At 40.1% G+C, this 17,422-nt stretch overlaps 1 protein-coding gene across 1 annotated transcript in view; it reads right to left on the reverse strand.

Moving 5' to 3' along the window:
- Positions 1-17,422, reverse strand: part of rftn1b (raftlin, lipid raft linker 1b) — a 77,395-nt gene that overhangs the window by 32,622 nt on the left and 27,351 nt on the right. The window contains exon 3 of the mRNA XM_087813201.1: positions 3,656-3,833. Within this exon, the coding sequence (XP_087669327.1) occupies positions 3,656-3,833 (178 nt within the window). The remainder of the gene's footprint in view (positions 1-3,655; positions 3,834-17,422) is intronic.

The following is a 17,422-nucleotide window of genomic DNA, read 5'->3' on the forward strand; positions in this document are numbered from 1 at the left end:
TTAAAGTCGCGTCAAACAGAAGCGACACAAAAGATATTTAAGCGTCTGTCGTGCGGAGCTTATTTGTGAGGATGAGTTCCCGTGATGAGTAAGAGGGTCATTGCTCATGTCGGGACAGATGTTTTAATGGAGTAGTCGCAGGTCAGAGGGCGAGACCGAGTAACTACGACTACTGAATGAGAAATGTTTAGGTTCGTTGCACATCAGTCGGGGAAAAGAAAAAGGTAGAAACGAAGCTGATCCAAATTTGCAGGCACAGCAGAGACAACAAATCAAAAATCAATCAATCAAAACAAACAGAAATCAAATTGCAAAACAGTTTGATTGAATTTAATTTAACAATTTCAATTGTTTTAATTGTTGACTTTTAAATATATTAATTTAGCAATTTTGAATAAGAAAATATCGAAAGGTTAGATTTCTTTTTATTGAATATTTAACTTGTAAAAATAATTTAATAAAAAAAATGATAATGCATTTTTATACTAATTCAAATTATTTAAAAAATGTTGTTTTCTAAATTCAATATTATTTAATTAGTAGCCTTTGAAAATCTGTGTTTGGTAGTTTTTTGGTAAAATAGAAAGGTTTTTGTTATTTTAAGTTTAATTTAACCATTGAATATTCTGGTTGTACTGATGCACTTTTTCTCCTGACAGACAACCCATAATTCTATTTCTCAAACACAAACTGGCAAAAAATAAACAAGTGTTAACTAAGCTGCCCTTGGTTCTTCTCTTTTTTTTTAACAAACACTAGGAGCAAAAGTAGGTTAAGAAAAGAGAACTTATGTTGCAATCTTCTTCCTTTCATGGGAAATTTGAATGCTCCACGTAAGCTTAGATGAAGCAATATTTTATTTTGTATTATGTTCAACAGCAACAATATATTATTTTACATAATTGTCTAAGAAAACTAAGCAAATAATGTAGAAAAACAACTTCTTCATAGTGCCTCGAACTATTGATCAGGTGAAGAAAGAGCTGAGCCATTAGACAACATTCTTCACAATAAGTCTTTTTTTAAAACATCTGCTCCTACACAGAGAAATCTCTCTCGAAATATGTTCATTGAATAAAGAGAACATATTTTCTACATTAAAAGACTAAAAACAGGTCAGAGCTGCGAGTCGCTGAGTGAAAGTTGATGAAAGAGCTTGTCAATAAATATGTGACGCTGGTTTCTTGAAAATCTGGACGAGGGTTAGTCATCCACCTCCCGTCTATCGTCATGACAACACTGTCAGGGAGCGTTTGAACCCATGTTGTGCACTCTCAACGCAGCTCTGGTAACACACTTCCCATCATTCAACTGCTGTCTCCTCTCAGACTGTAGGTTTGATGGTCTTGACAGCAGAGTTCATCTCCTAAAAAGCTGATCAGGAATTGTTTGATAATCACAATGCTCCGTCTTCAAACAATAAGGTGTATAAAGTTCAGCTCTGTGAGCTCCTATATTTCTATTTCTGTCAGCTTTCAAGAAAAAAAAAATCCTCATTCTCCTGCTGGAGATTTGAACTCCCCCGTGGCGGAGCTGAAGCGAGCAGCTGTCTCCACGGTGACAGACACTGGTGATAAGACTCTTTTGGACCATCAAAGCATGGAAGTCTTATTTGACCTTTAGACTCGCTGCCTCAGTCTCCTAGCCTGCCGTCTTCCCACTGTGACTTGATGGCCTTTTTCAAATGTTTGCACAGACGTGAGACCAGACACGTGACCAGAGGGACTCACAAATATCATTTGTGTCATTAGTTTAACTTCAACTGTAATCTTTATTCAATCATTACCTCTGCCAAGAAGATGATGTAGTTTGTCTACTAGCAAAATAATTCAAATGGATTTCAATGATCTTTTCAGGACGTTTGAATGATTATATTTTAATGGTGTTATGAATTACCATCTGGATTCAGGAATCTTTTGAAGGATTTGTCACTCTATAAAGAGAACAAAACCTAAAAAAAAATTGAATCATATTGAAGATATAGATTCATGACCCAGAAACAGATTTAGATTAATATACATTGATATTTTCTTTGCAGTCATTCACACATGTTACTACAAACAATTTCATTTTTTTGGCCTTTTCTACATGATTTAACATGATGGAAAACACTGAGGGTTTCTCGCCTGAAAAGACTGAACACAGAAAATCCTTTTATAATATTTGTGTTTTGTTTTATTCTAACATGGACTTAAGCACAATTTGCTTAAAAATTAATGAAATTAATTTTAAAATATTTTTTAAAAAACGAAAAATAAATGAAATTAAAACATCATAGATTCACCTCCAATCAAAATGTATACGTTAATTTATGTTTTTTTTACTGCAATTTAACATTTCAAATGTTTGAATAAAAAATGTTTTAAACACAGAATTACTTTGAATAATGTTTTTATTATTGAAATGTTTAATTAAAGGCACTGTAGAATGGCCTTGGTGCTCGGTTCTGTTTTTCGAATGTTTATTTTGTCTTATTTTGACAAAACTTTTGTATTATTATTTCATCCTTTCTTTTCTTTACTGACACCACAACAAATCCCATGTTGTGTCAATAAACGTTTCTAAATATTATATGAAATATTTGAATCATTATTTTCTAAATATTTTCAAACTGAAGGACTTTTTGTTACACAGTCTAATTCTTCTTCTTATTCCCAACTTTTGTTTTTTATAAACATGTATTTTTTTAAATCTTCGCCTTTTAACTTCAGTGTAAAAATGTTGGTATGATCGTTCCAGACAACAACCCCTCGACAGCAAACAAAACAGCGGAGTCAAATAATTCCATTTGATCTCATGTTTGATAAACTTTAGTCCCTTCCGACCCTGCCTCGATCCTTTATTCATGACATGTTTGTCTGAGAACGACGAGCCTCTCGCGTTCGTCCTCAACAGCAGCAGCAGAGTGATGCGACCACCAACGCGTTTCTTATTAGCCTCTCCCGGCCGTCTCATTACAGCCGCCATCAGTTTCCCGCGGTTATTGTGCCGTCACCGTGGGCAGGCTAAATGATAGAAATGTCGATGTAAATTAGTTGCAGTGGAGAAGTCATTCTCGCTCAGCGGTTGAAGGAAAGGCAGGTGGTTTGTTTGAAACGGTCAATGTTTGTGAGAATGCTGGGAAAATCCGTCTCGGGAAAGACTCGAGAGAAGAGGTGAAGAGTTCAAGAGTTTCCGGTCGCATCACGAATGGATAAACTCTCAGGAAGGATTCATTTGATCTATATTGTTGAGAAGTGACTTCTTCCTTTTCTGTTCATGCCATTCAGATCAGAACATTCCATCCTCCTGAAACAATCAGACTGTGGACTGTGGCTGCCAGACAAAACCTCTTTGAAGCAGGAACCTCAGGAGAACCAGACCCAGGAGGAGCCGCCTTTATTTGCGGCACCTGAATGCTAACTCATGCTAATTTTCCCGAGAATCTACCCCTATGTAGAAACCCCGAACGCGAAGGGGAGTAAACACTTGGGGAAACTGTATTTGGAGTTCTTTTGTTCGCCGCAGGTACACAAAGCCGTCAAATCAACATTTGTTTTTGCAAATCAAAAGGTTCACAGACGTCCTGGTGAATGACTTTCCAGAGGATAAAAGGATGATGGACACTTCACATCCCACAAACACACACACATGATTATATAGAAACACAGCTCACCCGTCGTTGAGTTGGACCAGGATGGCCCGGTAGAGCTGGTGCTGAGGGCTGTTGGACTCGGGGCCACATGGGTAGATGAAGGGGTGAACCGAAGCCAGCACGAACCCCTGCTGATAAAGTTCCTGCAGCTGACCTGGGAGCTGTCGCACTGACGAGAGACGCAGTGTTGACGTCCCACCTAGAAGAACGAACAGAAGATTGTTGGAAACTTGTCAGACCTGTAAACACGAGTCAGAACCAGCCTTCATCTGTATTCATAACCCCTCTGTTTACTCTCATCCCTTCATCAGCTGCTAGCTTTGCCTTTTGTCCACGGAACAAACACTGGGAACACAAAAGCATTTTCACAACCGTCTGTCCAATAATCTCATCAAATATTTGATATTTGATCGAGTCCAAATGAACAAAGCGACTTCAGTCATTCAATGTAACTGATCTATTGCAGAGAAATGTTGACATGTTGGTGTACACATTCATCTTTAGACGTATTAATTCAAATATTTGACTGCCCTTCATGCGTGAATCTACAATGAAATAAGAAAGTCACTGTATCATAGGACTGATCCAGTGACTTCACCAGTCATCACTAGCTAAAGTTCCTCAACCTCTTTCGCACCACGGACCGCTTTAATGTCGGCATTATATTCACTAACAGTAGTTTAAAATAAATCATAGACTAATTATAACTTCAGAAAACTTCCACACAAAATACCTTTCAGACAGTTAAAGTGAATCTTTTAGAGCGGCCCAGTTACAGACGCCTCACGGACCGCCACTGGTCCCCAAGCCATGTACGTGGCATTGACCGAGTCACCTCCAGATCACAAGAAAAGCCACTTCCTGCCAGTCCTCAGGAAAACATTTGGATATCAGGCCATGAATTCTGCGCGATCCATTTGTGTGCATGTGTGTTGTATTTAAAGCAAAGTTTTATTTATATAGCCAAGAATGTATTGACTTTTAAAGCATTGATTTTAAGAAGGATTAATAGGTAAACGAATGATAGAGTCTGTGTACGTTTACTCTAAACGTCGTGTTGCTTCTACCGTCTACAATCAGTTGAAACATGACACAATTATTAACCCTGATAAAGTTAGAACCTCCAAGAAGAATCACCGTTTTGCAGGACAAACTCTTTTATCACGATCACAAGAGCTTACGTCACGTTTTCCTCTAAACTTAAACTGACCTGCTGGCCAAAAAAAAATGTTATGTAAAGAAACGATGAAAAGTCTGCCTCTTTATAAAAAAAATGATGCTATAAGACGCTATGGCGTCATCGGCTAGATAAATAAAGTTGGGTGTTTTTAATGCAACGCAAATAGATTGCGGGTTTCCCAGATCGTGTTCCATGCTACGTTTTTGTCCGAATCTGTTTTTCCCGTAAAAACATGGACGACCGAAATACGTTCACGGATTGCGCATATTCCCTGGCTCATGTACTGACAGGTCAGTCTACATTTGGGGCGTCTACAGGTGGGCTTGACTCACACACTCAGGCTAAAGTAGCAACATCTGTCATTATATTCTCGCTCAGTCTTACGCCTGGAACCAAGAAGTTCTCATGCACCAGAGGAAGAGCTAAACTACACGTAGAGCATTTTTCCATTTCAAACAAACATGGCGTCGGATTCATGTTTGTTTTGACAATTATCATCCCTCTATTCATTCCGTCCCTTCAATCCGAGCAGATCAAAATCCAATCAAAGATGATTGCTTCCCGACGCACCCACGCCTCGTCTCACCTCCTCCGTCCAAGTGAAGTGGACAGCAGTTAATGAGCTGCGAGCACAGACTAGCAAACAACTTAGATCAGCATGTTTTTAGGTGGTCTCTGGAGGAAGGAACACCTCCTATGACCTCCTACGACTAGCTTGTGTCAGGACTAACCAGAGAGCGGCAAAGGGAAGTGTTTAAGGAGCAGCAACGATGCTTATATTAGATCAGAGATGCTCGAGATGTGACAGAGAGGTCAGAGTCGGTGAGTTGAAATTTCATTGACTGAAATAGAGACGTGTTGTGGACGTCTGGAAGCTCAGCCAGACTGCGAGCGAGGCGGCGCTTGCCGCAGGCAAACAGCTGGGACACGAGGGCAAGTGCCAAGACAAAGATATACTGTGGAGATGATCGAGGGCGGGGGGTGAGGGGAGCGAGAGCGAGGGGAGACGTGGGAAATGCTGCTGTGGCTAATTCAAGTCAATGAGACGGTTCAGAGCGACAGACATCTCTGAGAGAAGTTCAACACGAGGCCAGAGCGGCTGATGGAGCTTGTTTGTCACAGAAAGTCTGGGAACATCTACCATATCATAAATCTGAGACACACTTGGAACCACTCCAGATGTTGACACACACTGATGGAAGTTATAAGTATTAAATAAATTACAATATGCCGGTTATGTCACGTGAGATTTTAGTGACACATTTAAATGGTTTATATCATTTAAAATCAAATAAAAAAGGTTTAAGTTCGAGAAGTTTAGAGGTTATTTATATATAAAAAACAAAACAAAATAACAACAACCTGGAAAAAAAAGGTAAAGTTATACCAAAAACCTGTAATGATTTTTTATTTTCCAGTATATTATCAAAAAAAAATAATTTTATGGGGATTTCAAGTAGTCGTAAATGTGAGAAACATCGATTGAAAGATGGTCTCTTCTGCAGCACGACTTATATTAAAAAAAGTTGCGTCATGGTGCCAGTGGCGAGGAGGGAAAGTGCGAGGAAGAACTCACTGGCGGCGTTGGCTCTGTGAAAGAGATGAAACTGGGTGAAGTCTAATTCAGGCCCGAGGGGAACATCAAGTAGAGCGACCAGGAAAAAGTGAGGACGAGCAGGGATCATGTGACGTCCCTGCAGGACAAAAAATCACTAAAAAATACCCAAATTCTCAATCATGCAGCTTATAAAGTTAAAAGAATTCATATAAAGAAATGGGCCGTCGGGGCAAACTCTACATTCTCCACTGCTGGCGGCTTCCAGAAATTAATCCTTCTGTGATGTGTCATTTTTCCCTCTCGTCGGTTCCTTTGCTGCGACATGATCAAGCCGTCTTCTCCCAGAGGGGAGCGTGCTCGCACCAGAACATCCCAGTGCGCTCTCTAAAGTCAATAAGGAACGCTTTCAATTAGCGAGTGAGGAAACAGCTGCTGGCGTCATCTGAAGTCGCTAATAATCTCCACCAGAGGCTTTAAATACTTATTTATCGGACAAAATTATATTTATCATCCTGTCCCTGGAGCGGAGTCTTAAAATCTGTTGTAAGGATGTTTACCGCTCCCAGAAAATCCTGTTATCCGAGGAAAATCACTTTATCTTTGGCGAGATGGGAGCGTGCGTGGACGACAGAGAAATAGATGCGTTTGTTTTTATTATTTTTGTTGTCATCAAGTTTAAAAAGCACATGGAAGTGAAAACATAATTTAGACTCTCTGCTGCCCCTCAGAGGTCATTGTGTGAACAACATGTAGTTTATGAACGCACAAGTGTTGGCTCGTGTCAGCTCCTGATTCAGGAAGAATTTATAATTTTTCATTCACTTTATTGATGCTAATAATTAGGTATATTGTCTTGTCATATCTAGAGAAATAAATGACATAACTAGTAATTATCAAAGCCTGCACTTTTATTGATCGTTTATTAAATCAATTCTGCTGTCCATTCATTCTACTTATTATTTGGTATGAAGGCAGGGGTGAAAATACAGATTTCTATCGTCATGGTCAAATATATTTTTTCCATTTGTTTGATTGCCCTTTAACATAAGCTCAATGTTACAGAATTTTTTATTTTTTGTGTATGTGTGACAGATGGAAAAGTTTATATTGCAATGTTACATCTTTTGATAATAAACAAAAAAACATGTGACTAATTATCAGTGTCGATTGACATGTTTTTACACCTTAGAGGTTAGCAATTAACTGTGCTAATGGCTACATTAAAAAGCTAGTTATAGTTCAATTCTAAAAACTAAATTCCCATAAAAACATTTTCCCTCTGACCTGAGATCATTGAGAGACAATTATTAGGGTGTTCATAAAAGAGTCGGAGTGTTTGTATTTCCCATGAAAAAGGTGTTGAACGATTTCACGAGCGCATGTCAAGTTTTCACAGCAATTACACTTCAATTCATCACTTTCCCCCGCAAGAAGAAAAAACAGCCGCAGAGAAAGAGAGAGGGAGAGAGAGAGACAGAGACAAAGGTCTGGAGACTGGCAGAGAGGAAGACGAAAATGTGACTTTGGGCTGACAAGCAACAAATTGTTTCTTCTGGGAAAGTGTGTCAGAGCGAGTCGTCAGAGAAAGACACGTTAAACACGGAGGAGGAAACAAAAGCGACGCATGTATGAGCGCATGATGATGTGTCGGGAGTCTGAGCGAGCTGGAGATTGACAGCCAGTGTTCTTTGAACCGTTTAACATGTAGTTAAAAGCTGTGTCGTCGGCAGAATGTTACAGGCTCATAATTTCATCTTTCAGATCCAACACAAACTTTTACTTTGTTCTAAAAGAGCAGAGATATTGCTTGAGGGAAGGATGGAGACTATAGTTGTAGAGTGAAGATTGAGCTGAGCCAAAAGACAAAATTTGATTGATGAAATCTGGTGGTATATGGACTGTGAATAAACATTTTCATGAATCTGTCTGTGAGTGTTTAAGATGTATTCAGAGCTTCAGCAAACATGAGATGGTTCATCTGAGGAGCACAATGAATTAAACAAAAGCGCTCCACTTATTCATATTGCAGTTGAAGTGCCAAACAAATTATCGACTGACTCGACTCCTCACACCAAGTTGCAAATCTCTCCACTCCGATCTGATCACAGGAAGAGGTCCAGCCATGTTAATGTAGTGTGGAGTATTTGCTCAAATACATATGTATTTTGCTTGTTTGCTAAAGTGCTATTGTAGACCAACTTCTGCTACAGGGGTCCAGAGTGGATAAATCGTCTTTTATTCTGAAAGTAAAAAAGCCTTCCCTCTCTAATATAAACCTTTTGTGACAAAAGTTATTTTGATAAAGTGCTAATTTAGCTTTAAAACCTGCAAAAGCTTTACTTTTTGTGATAGTACTTACATAGGGCTATCACATCCTTTTTTAAGGTGTGCTAAATTGACGCTGTGCTATAGTGCTCATGTTAATATTTTATTAAATTACTCATTTAGCTTATCGCAAAAGCGCTATGGTGGGAATGTTCAACTGGAATGTTGTCTGTTTGTGAAAACACTGCAGGAAATCAAGTGAGGTATTATAAAGTCAGGCTTTTAGAAGAAGTATGACCTCCAGTGTCAAGAGCTGTTTGAGATTACTCAAGTTATCTACTCGAAGCGCCGTGAAAACCCAAAGCGAGAAACAAAGCAGAAGTGTGTTTTGTGAATAGAAGCATTGAAATAACACGAGGCATCAAGCAGTGATTCAGCGCTGAGAGACAACTGTTTTTGTTGTTGCATCTGTAAGACCTCAGAGCAACTCGTGAGGACGACAAGTAAATATGCCGAACATCCACAAACATCTGCTCTTTATCACTAGTACGTGTTTTTCCCATCTGGTCGCCTCGTCTGTGAGTCGGTCTGAGGAATGTTTTTGCAAGCTTTTCATTTTGTCTTCTGAAACTGACCAGGACAGAGTCTGTGCACTCACGTCTTTAGAGTCCCTCACACAATATTGTAAGGCTTCATATACCGTCTTAAAGCTGACATCACTTCCTGTTCCTGCTGCAGGTTCTTCAGAGAATCTCTTTATTGACCTACATTTCCTATAGGTTAACATCTTAACTTTAAAAAACAAGCTCAACGAACATTATAGTTAAACCTGGTTAAGACACTCATAACCGTTGGATCAGCTACTTTTTCTTAGTAAAGAATTATTTACTTGATCATCACTGTCACTTTCTATTTAACTTATCAGAGTTTATTATTAGCTAGTTAGTATTGTTATACCAGAGCTACCAAGTGTCTCCCTTTGAGTGTGACACGGTGACAGTCACGCAACATGACTCATTCTAACACCACAAGCCACACTTGACATTGCTCAAGCTTATATTTACCCATTTAATACTATATAATCAATAATATATTTGTTATTTATTTTTCATGATTATAAATTAGCCAACGAAGGTGGGTGTGATTACAGCTGGCTGGAGGAGTGAGGGACATTATTACATTGTAATGGACTGCACTCTTGTTACCTCTTGTACCGAGATTTGACTCTTTTGTAAAGTAATATGTTCAATACATCATCATGATGAGGGACTCACTGCATCTTGGAGAGGAAGACTTCAACATTTGAAACATGTGAGTGAGTCAGGAGAGTTGGGTTTACATTTGTTGACCTTTGACAGCTTGTGGTTGTGTCATTGGAACTTTACAACAGGCTAAAACAACAGTGGTCAAGCTTTCTGTGGTTTGTTGTTGGAGTCAAATAAGCTGCAGTTAAATCCAGAGGGATTTTTTTTTTTTTTAACAAACTCTAAAGTAATCTTTCATTATCATGGTCATACTCTGTACTGTTTAAAATGCATGTTTGTTACTTATTTTTTGGTTACATATCGATCATTGATTTTTTAACCCTGTAGATTAGTTTCGTGTCATTAAAAATGAAAAGTTCATCTTAATTTGGTTTATTAACTGTTACACTGTGACACTTGTCATATAGTTTCCTTGTGTTTGCGTTAAGAAACTTTTAAACTATCGTATATTTCTTATCTTTAAAGCATCTGTTTTACCTTTGTCTTTTTCACTGTTGTTTTATAATTTGTTTGTATGGTGTCCTTGTGTGTCTTGAAAGGCGCCTTATAAATCAAAATAATAATAGTTATTATTATAAAGTTTAAGATGTGATGAATAAGAGACATTTATTTGGGTTACAATTATTTACTTCCTCAGATCTCTTCTAGAGGATGTGAATAACAACTATCCCAGAATATCATTTTAAATAGAATTTAGAGAAATTAATAATTAAAATGCAATAGCTAAGCTTTGTAGCCTATTGTCAAATAAATGTTTATGATGATATAAATCAATAAGTACTCCAGGTTACAATCAATAACTTCCTCAGTATCTTCTACAAGATGTCGATAAATATCCCACAAAGTATCATAACAATTAAAACATATTTTTGATCTTGATAGTTGTTTACTTCTTACTCGGTTGAGCTCCTCGATTCAGCATACGAATGACGTCGAGTATCTTTTTGTTCAGCTCACGTGCATCCTCTGATCACAAAAATCCGACACGACGGATCTTCATAATTACCATGAATGGTTGATAATGGAGGCTCTGTCTACTGATCAACCGAGCACACATGAGCAGCTATTTTGAGACGCCAGAAGCTGATTTAGAAGAAAAATGATCGTCCCTCTCTTTCCTGACACTTTAGAGCAACATCTGGCACCCGGGAGAATAAACCAAGGAACATTTAGGCATGTATTTTATGATGATCAGGATTTGTAATTTTATTAAAGAATATATTCAAGCATTAAGTATTTATGAGACCTTTTGTTTTAATGTTTTCAATAGCTATTTGGTCACAATAGAAAATAATAGTTAATATTTTCTCATATTACATTTTAGACATTGTATATATTTTTCTCTCATTTTCTTCATCTCTGACCCATAGTTGAACCAAATGGCACATTAGCCGAGTGTGTGTTGTGTGATGGTCACAATGAATTGATAGACAGTGTGCGGTGAATGAGGTCGACCAGGATGGTGTCAGCCTTGGATGTTGGAAGTCAAGTTCAGCCGAGTGTGTGTGTCCCTCTCTATGTGTGTTCACGCTAAAGATCTCTTCTGAGCCAGGACCACACACACACACACACACACACACATACGTTTGACTTCCAAATCCTCCTCGTTATGAATAATGGAAGCAAAAGAGGTCACAGTCTCTGAAACTGGAACCAGCTTCATCTGCCTCAACCCTGTTGCCATGTGAGCACCTCCGTCGCTCAACACATTTAAAAATAAATGAGTAAATATGAAATTAATAACCGGGAAGATTGACACGGCGAGATCCAACACACACACACACACACACAGAAAGTGCCTGACTCTATTTGCATGAGGTGGAAATAAACCGGCATATATTATATCTGCTCGCTGATTTCTGATCCGGGGAGCTCATATCAGGCTCGACGCTCAGATATCACGTCTGATGACAGATCTTGTTTTCGTGGCAGGAGCTCCTGGCTGAGACGCTGGCGACACTTACGGCTGAGACACGACTTTTGTCTTCCCGAAAATACTTCTCCTGAGCAAAGATATGACCTGCGTTGGAAATTTCTGCTGAACGCTAATCTTCTTAAAAAAGCAGCTACAAGGCGTGAGCAGCAGGAGTCTTGCCGCCCGGTCAGCCGGCGGGACTTGTGGGTAACACCTCTCTAACACCAGCTCTGTAATTGGCCTCCATGATTGAAAAGCTCACCTGACTTTTCTCTCTGTGTAGTCGTCATATAATTCACTGTCCAATTAAAACGGCCTCGGACCGCCCGCTGACGCCCTCCCGGTGTCAGCCGTCATTAGCAGCGCTAGGCTCGGACAGAAATGTCAAACTCGTGTTTCCTCGCAGCTCTTTCCGTCTCCATCCTCGTTCTGTTTTCCTCTACGTCGGAGGACTTCTCTGCAGGGAACCTGTCGTGCTCTTCAACTGGCCCTCAGTCTGCCTTTTACCATTATTGCTCTCCTCCTTCATCCTGCTTCTCACTTCACACTGATTTTCTTTTTACTGACTTCTCTCAGAAAAAGGAGACATCGTGTTAATAAAATGTGAGAGATTCTCTCTTCTGACATGTAGAATCAAGCTGACAAAAGATGCTGAACAGCAAGAATTGAGAAGTCACGCAGCCAATCCTCACACAGAATTGAAGCTTGACTTAATTTAAATTGTTAAGATTAGCTTTTATGGATTTTTCTCGAGAATGTACAGATTTCTTTTTACCAAATAAAATACTTTTAATGCATATTAAAATAGCTTGTAAAATTTGTAAAAAAAAAGTTTCTTAAATAGTGATACAATTTTGAGACATCATTTTATATTCATGTTTACTTAATATCATTGAGACATAGAGAAATTGTGCAAAACTCTGTACATGGACATTTGTACACTTAAATTCAAGATTCAAGATTCAAAGTGTTTATTGTCATAGGTACTACGTACCATGAAATTCTTACTTTGTACCCCAACAAAAGTCCACAGTAAAAAATAAACATATATATATATATATATATATACATACATATATAAATAACTATATATACATTTGAAAGAATAAAATCTAAAAACAGAGCAACAAAAGTACAAGTAGTGAATGAGGCAGTAAATAAGTATATACGTAGCTGATTTTTAGCATATGCTGTGGTGCCACATACTGTCACTGTGGTGCCACATACTGGCACTGTGGTGCCACATACTGCCACTGTGGTGCCACATAGTGTCACTGTGGTGCCACATACTGTCACTGTGGTGCCACATACTGCCACTGTGGTGCCACATACTGTCACTGCGGTGCCACATACTGTCACTGTGGTGCCACATTCTGTCACTGTGGTGCCACATACTGCCACTGTGGTGCCACATACTGTCACTTTGGTGCCACATACTGGCACTGTGGTGCCACATACTGTCACTGCGGTGCCACATACTGTCACTGCGGTGCCACATACTGTCACTGCGGTGCCACATACTGTCACTGTGGTGCCACATACTGTCACTGTGGTGCCACATACTGTCACTGTAGTGCCACATACTGGCACTGCGGTGCCACATACTGTCACTGTGGTGCCACATGCTGTCACTGTGGTGCCACATACTTTCACTGTGGTGCCACATACTGTCACTGTGGTGCCACATACTGCCACTGTGGTGCCACATACTGCCACTGTAGTGCCACATACTGTCACTGTAGTGCCACATACCACCACTTTAGTGCCACATACTGTCACTGTGGTGCCACATACTGCCACTTTGGTGCCACATACCACCACTGTAGTGCCGCATATTGCCAATGTGGTGCCACATACTGTCACTGTGGTGCCACATACTTTCACTGTAGTGCCACATACTGTCACTGTAGTGCCACATACCACCACTTTAGTGCCACATACTGTCACTGCAGTGCCAAATACTGTCATTATGGTGCCACATACTGTCACTGTGCTGCCACATGCTGTCACTGTGGTGCCACATACTGTCACTGTGGTGCCACATACTGTCACTGTAGTGCCACATACCACCACTTTAGTGCCACATATTGCCAATGTGGTGCCACATACTGCCACTGTAGTGTCACATACCAACACTGTAGTGCCACATATTGCCAATGTGGTGCCACATACTGTCACTGTGGTGCCACATACTGCCAATGTAATGCCACATACTGTCACTGTGGTGCCACATACTGCTAATGTGGTGTCACATACTGTCACATCAACATATAACCCGGGTCAGACTCCACACCACGAAAGAAAAGTAATATTACAAAATGGTCCCCTAGTCAAGTCGACAGAGTCATGTGACAGTGTGGACCCTTTCACACAGTCACAACACAAACACTGAGCAGCATCTGCTCGTCGTACACCTTCACACTTCTGCTGATACAACAAGTCAAGTTGACAAGGTTGTAGCTTCAACAAATAAAAGCCTCAGCTCTAACGTTCATCGCTAAAGGCACCAGATATTGTTATTCTGGAACCAGGAACATACGACATCATCCAATTACTTCACGAGTAAATCTAATTTAAACAATTACCAACATGACTGAACCGTAAAAAAAGCGACAGAGTCTCGGCAGGAAGTGAGCAGACAGTATTGACCCATTTGAAGGGGGTGGGGCACCTGCTGAGCACTAATGTATTTTGTCCCCCCGCCTCACGCCCTGCGTCTCCCTGCGGCCCCGAACCAGGTCATTAGCAGTCGCGGCTAAAAAGCAGCTTGGTGGAGGCCCCGGGGCCAAAGCTTTGTGCCTTAATTAACCACCTAATGAGTCTCTGGGAAAGTCTACACACACACACACACACACATTCATACACACACACACTCTTACTGTACTTATTTAATCAGTCACTCCACAGTTAATCACCTTTTGTCACAAACTCACTGACGGAGAGACTCACTTAAATTAAGACTCGAGCTTGTTATTCCTCACTCCATCCTCGACACTGGACCAGTCACCAGCTAACTACGGCCACATAATGTCCCATTTTGACCAAGTTTAAATTCTAACAATTATAAATAAAGCAGATGGAAATTTGAAAGACATCCTGGTGATCACATAATGTTATTATGACTTGTCTACATGTTATTCATCTTCTGCAGCTCTTTCACTTTCTGTCCTGCCGAGGATCAAACATGAAGATTTGAAACTCATTTCCAAGATCAGGTCGACAGAATCCAGGAGTCACACTGACGGCGCGTGAGCGGACTGGGAGACATGGATTATCAAAGCCCTTTATTAAAGCGACAAAAGCTCAAAATAATCATGTTCCAGGCGATATTGATTCTCATATCAGTGTGACATTATTGAAAGGAAATTGAAACCTGCTCAAACAAAGAGAGTGAAAATTAAACGAGTGCGTATATCGACTTTTTTCAAAGCCACCGTTAATGGAGAATATACCGAGACGATAACTTTTTTACAAGGGAAGTCAATCAACACAGCACACAAACGATTGACAAGGGGTGGAGAAGGAATCGAACCTGAAACCTTTTTATGTTCAATCAGTGGAGTGAAAAAATCCCACCAAGCAAAAAAAGGTTGATGAAGTTACTAAAATTCATAATTATGTTTGGTTCTTATACGTGCTGGAGAAGTCATGATACAACTTTAAGCTCTTTTTCTGTTTTCACCCCGGCACAGGCTACATAAGGGAACCATTTCAGTTGATTTGTATCAAACATAAGAAAACTATTTCTCATTACAACCCAGTAGAGATTGCATTGTTGGGAATCAGGCACAGGGTGTTCATGATGAAACAAAAACTGTTATGGGTAAAACAAAAGGGTATTTTCTTTTATTTCCAGTGTTATGAATGCAACACAGGAATTTTCTGGGGTGCCATTGCAGAATATAAAAATGAAAATGAAAAAAAATAGAATAAAATACAATACATTAAAGTAAGAAACATTAGCATGAAATGGCATATTACAAAATAATGAATAAGAAATAAAATGCATTACATTAATTTAAACAATATTCATGGCCTGGAAAGCAGCCTGATAGAAATACTTCTTGAACCGTGACGTTCTGGTCTGTATAGATGTATGTTATGTAATTAATGAATATTACGTAATGAATGTCAATGTTTTTAGAGTTAGAAATATCCCATTTTAGTGCGATTGCCTCACAGCAAAAAGGTTGCCGGTTCGCTTCCAGGTTGGGAGGGAGGCAACTTGTGACCTTTCTGTGTGGAGTTTTTATGTTCTCACTGCGTGGGTTAACTCCGGGCACTTCTGTTTCCTCCCACAGTCCAAAAACATACAGAGGTTGATTAGGATTCGGGTAAATTGCCTATAAGTGTGTGTGTGTGTGAATGGTTGTCTGTCTTTGTGTAACTTGCGACAGACTGGCGTCCTGTCCAGGGTGTCCTCTGCCTCGCTCCTAATGAAACTGGGATAGTCTCCATCCCCTCCACGAACCATATAAGGGAATAATCGTTATAGAAAATGAATTCATTTATGGAATCTCCCATATTTATGCTGAGCTAAACCAAACATTTCTTTCTCCAGCTCAGCAGAAGACTACTGTTCAAGACAAATAGTGATAATCTCTGGTACCATCTCTTGACGGTCAACTGGGCAAATTATTAACAGAAATGAGGCAATGTTGCAAAGTGCAGAGCAAACAACTGAACAAACAGAAGAGCTGATCATTCGTGTGGCCACAGGAGAACGACTAACGCTGGATCACCTGGATACAGACCAAACAAATAATAGACACTTTCTCAGCAACTTCACAGAATCCATCCAAACGGCCTTGAGCAAACCACCTAATGTGCGACCACAGCGGCACAACTGCTGACTGGATCCAAATAGATTCTGTTGGATGAGTGAGCACAGCGAAGGTTCCCTTGCTGCACGACGATAAAACACAGAGCGGACCGGCTAAATGCTAATGCGATTGCTCTTGTCTAGACGGAACATTTAAGGCTGCCCAACCAAATTTCCAAATATGCATCTCTTCATCCGGTGGAAGCTTTTACGGGAGACCATCCACTGTTCTCCCAGTAATTGACTGAAAGAGTGTGTTTTTTCGAAAAGAACGCAGGCAAATGAAAAGGCGCCAGATGTCTTAATGGAGGGAAAACTACCTGTAATTTGTTCAGCCAGCAAAAAGGTTTATATATAGACGGAGAAATAAGCAGCACATTCATCCTGCTGTTCGGCTCTCTGAGGAACTAAAGTGGAGTCTGCATCAGTCCACATTCTGACAGGAGGCCTCCAGAGGACGTTTTGTCCGCTCCTCGCCACCTCCGGCGCTGACAGCCCTCCGTTGCCTGGAGACCGCGTTTGAAAAGACGAGATGTGGAAAATGAGCAGGTTGTTGATCAAAGCCCGCGATTGCATTCAGCAGCAATTCCACTTGGAGCTAACTGCAAGATTCGCCCGGCGGAAGACACGCCCCGACATTAACCTCCCGTCTGAAATCACTTTAGGAGCCTTCTCTGTCGCGGCGCAGATTTGATTGGGGGCCTTTTCCCATATTAGCATTGCAAAAGAGCTCAAATTAGAATTTAAAACACAGGGTTCTGACAAGATGAGGCTCTTTGACAG

The sequence above is a fragment of the Callionymus lyra genome, chromosome 17 (genome assembly GCF_982586985.1).
Source record: "Callionymus lyra chromosome 17, fCalLyr1.hap1.1, whole genome shotgun sequence".
In the NCBI taxonomy this organism is placed as follows: Eukaryota; Metazoa; Chordata; class Actinopteri; order Syngnathiformes; family Callionymidae; genus Callionymus; species Callionymus lyra.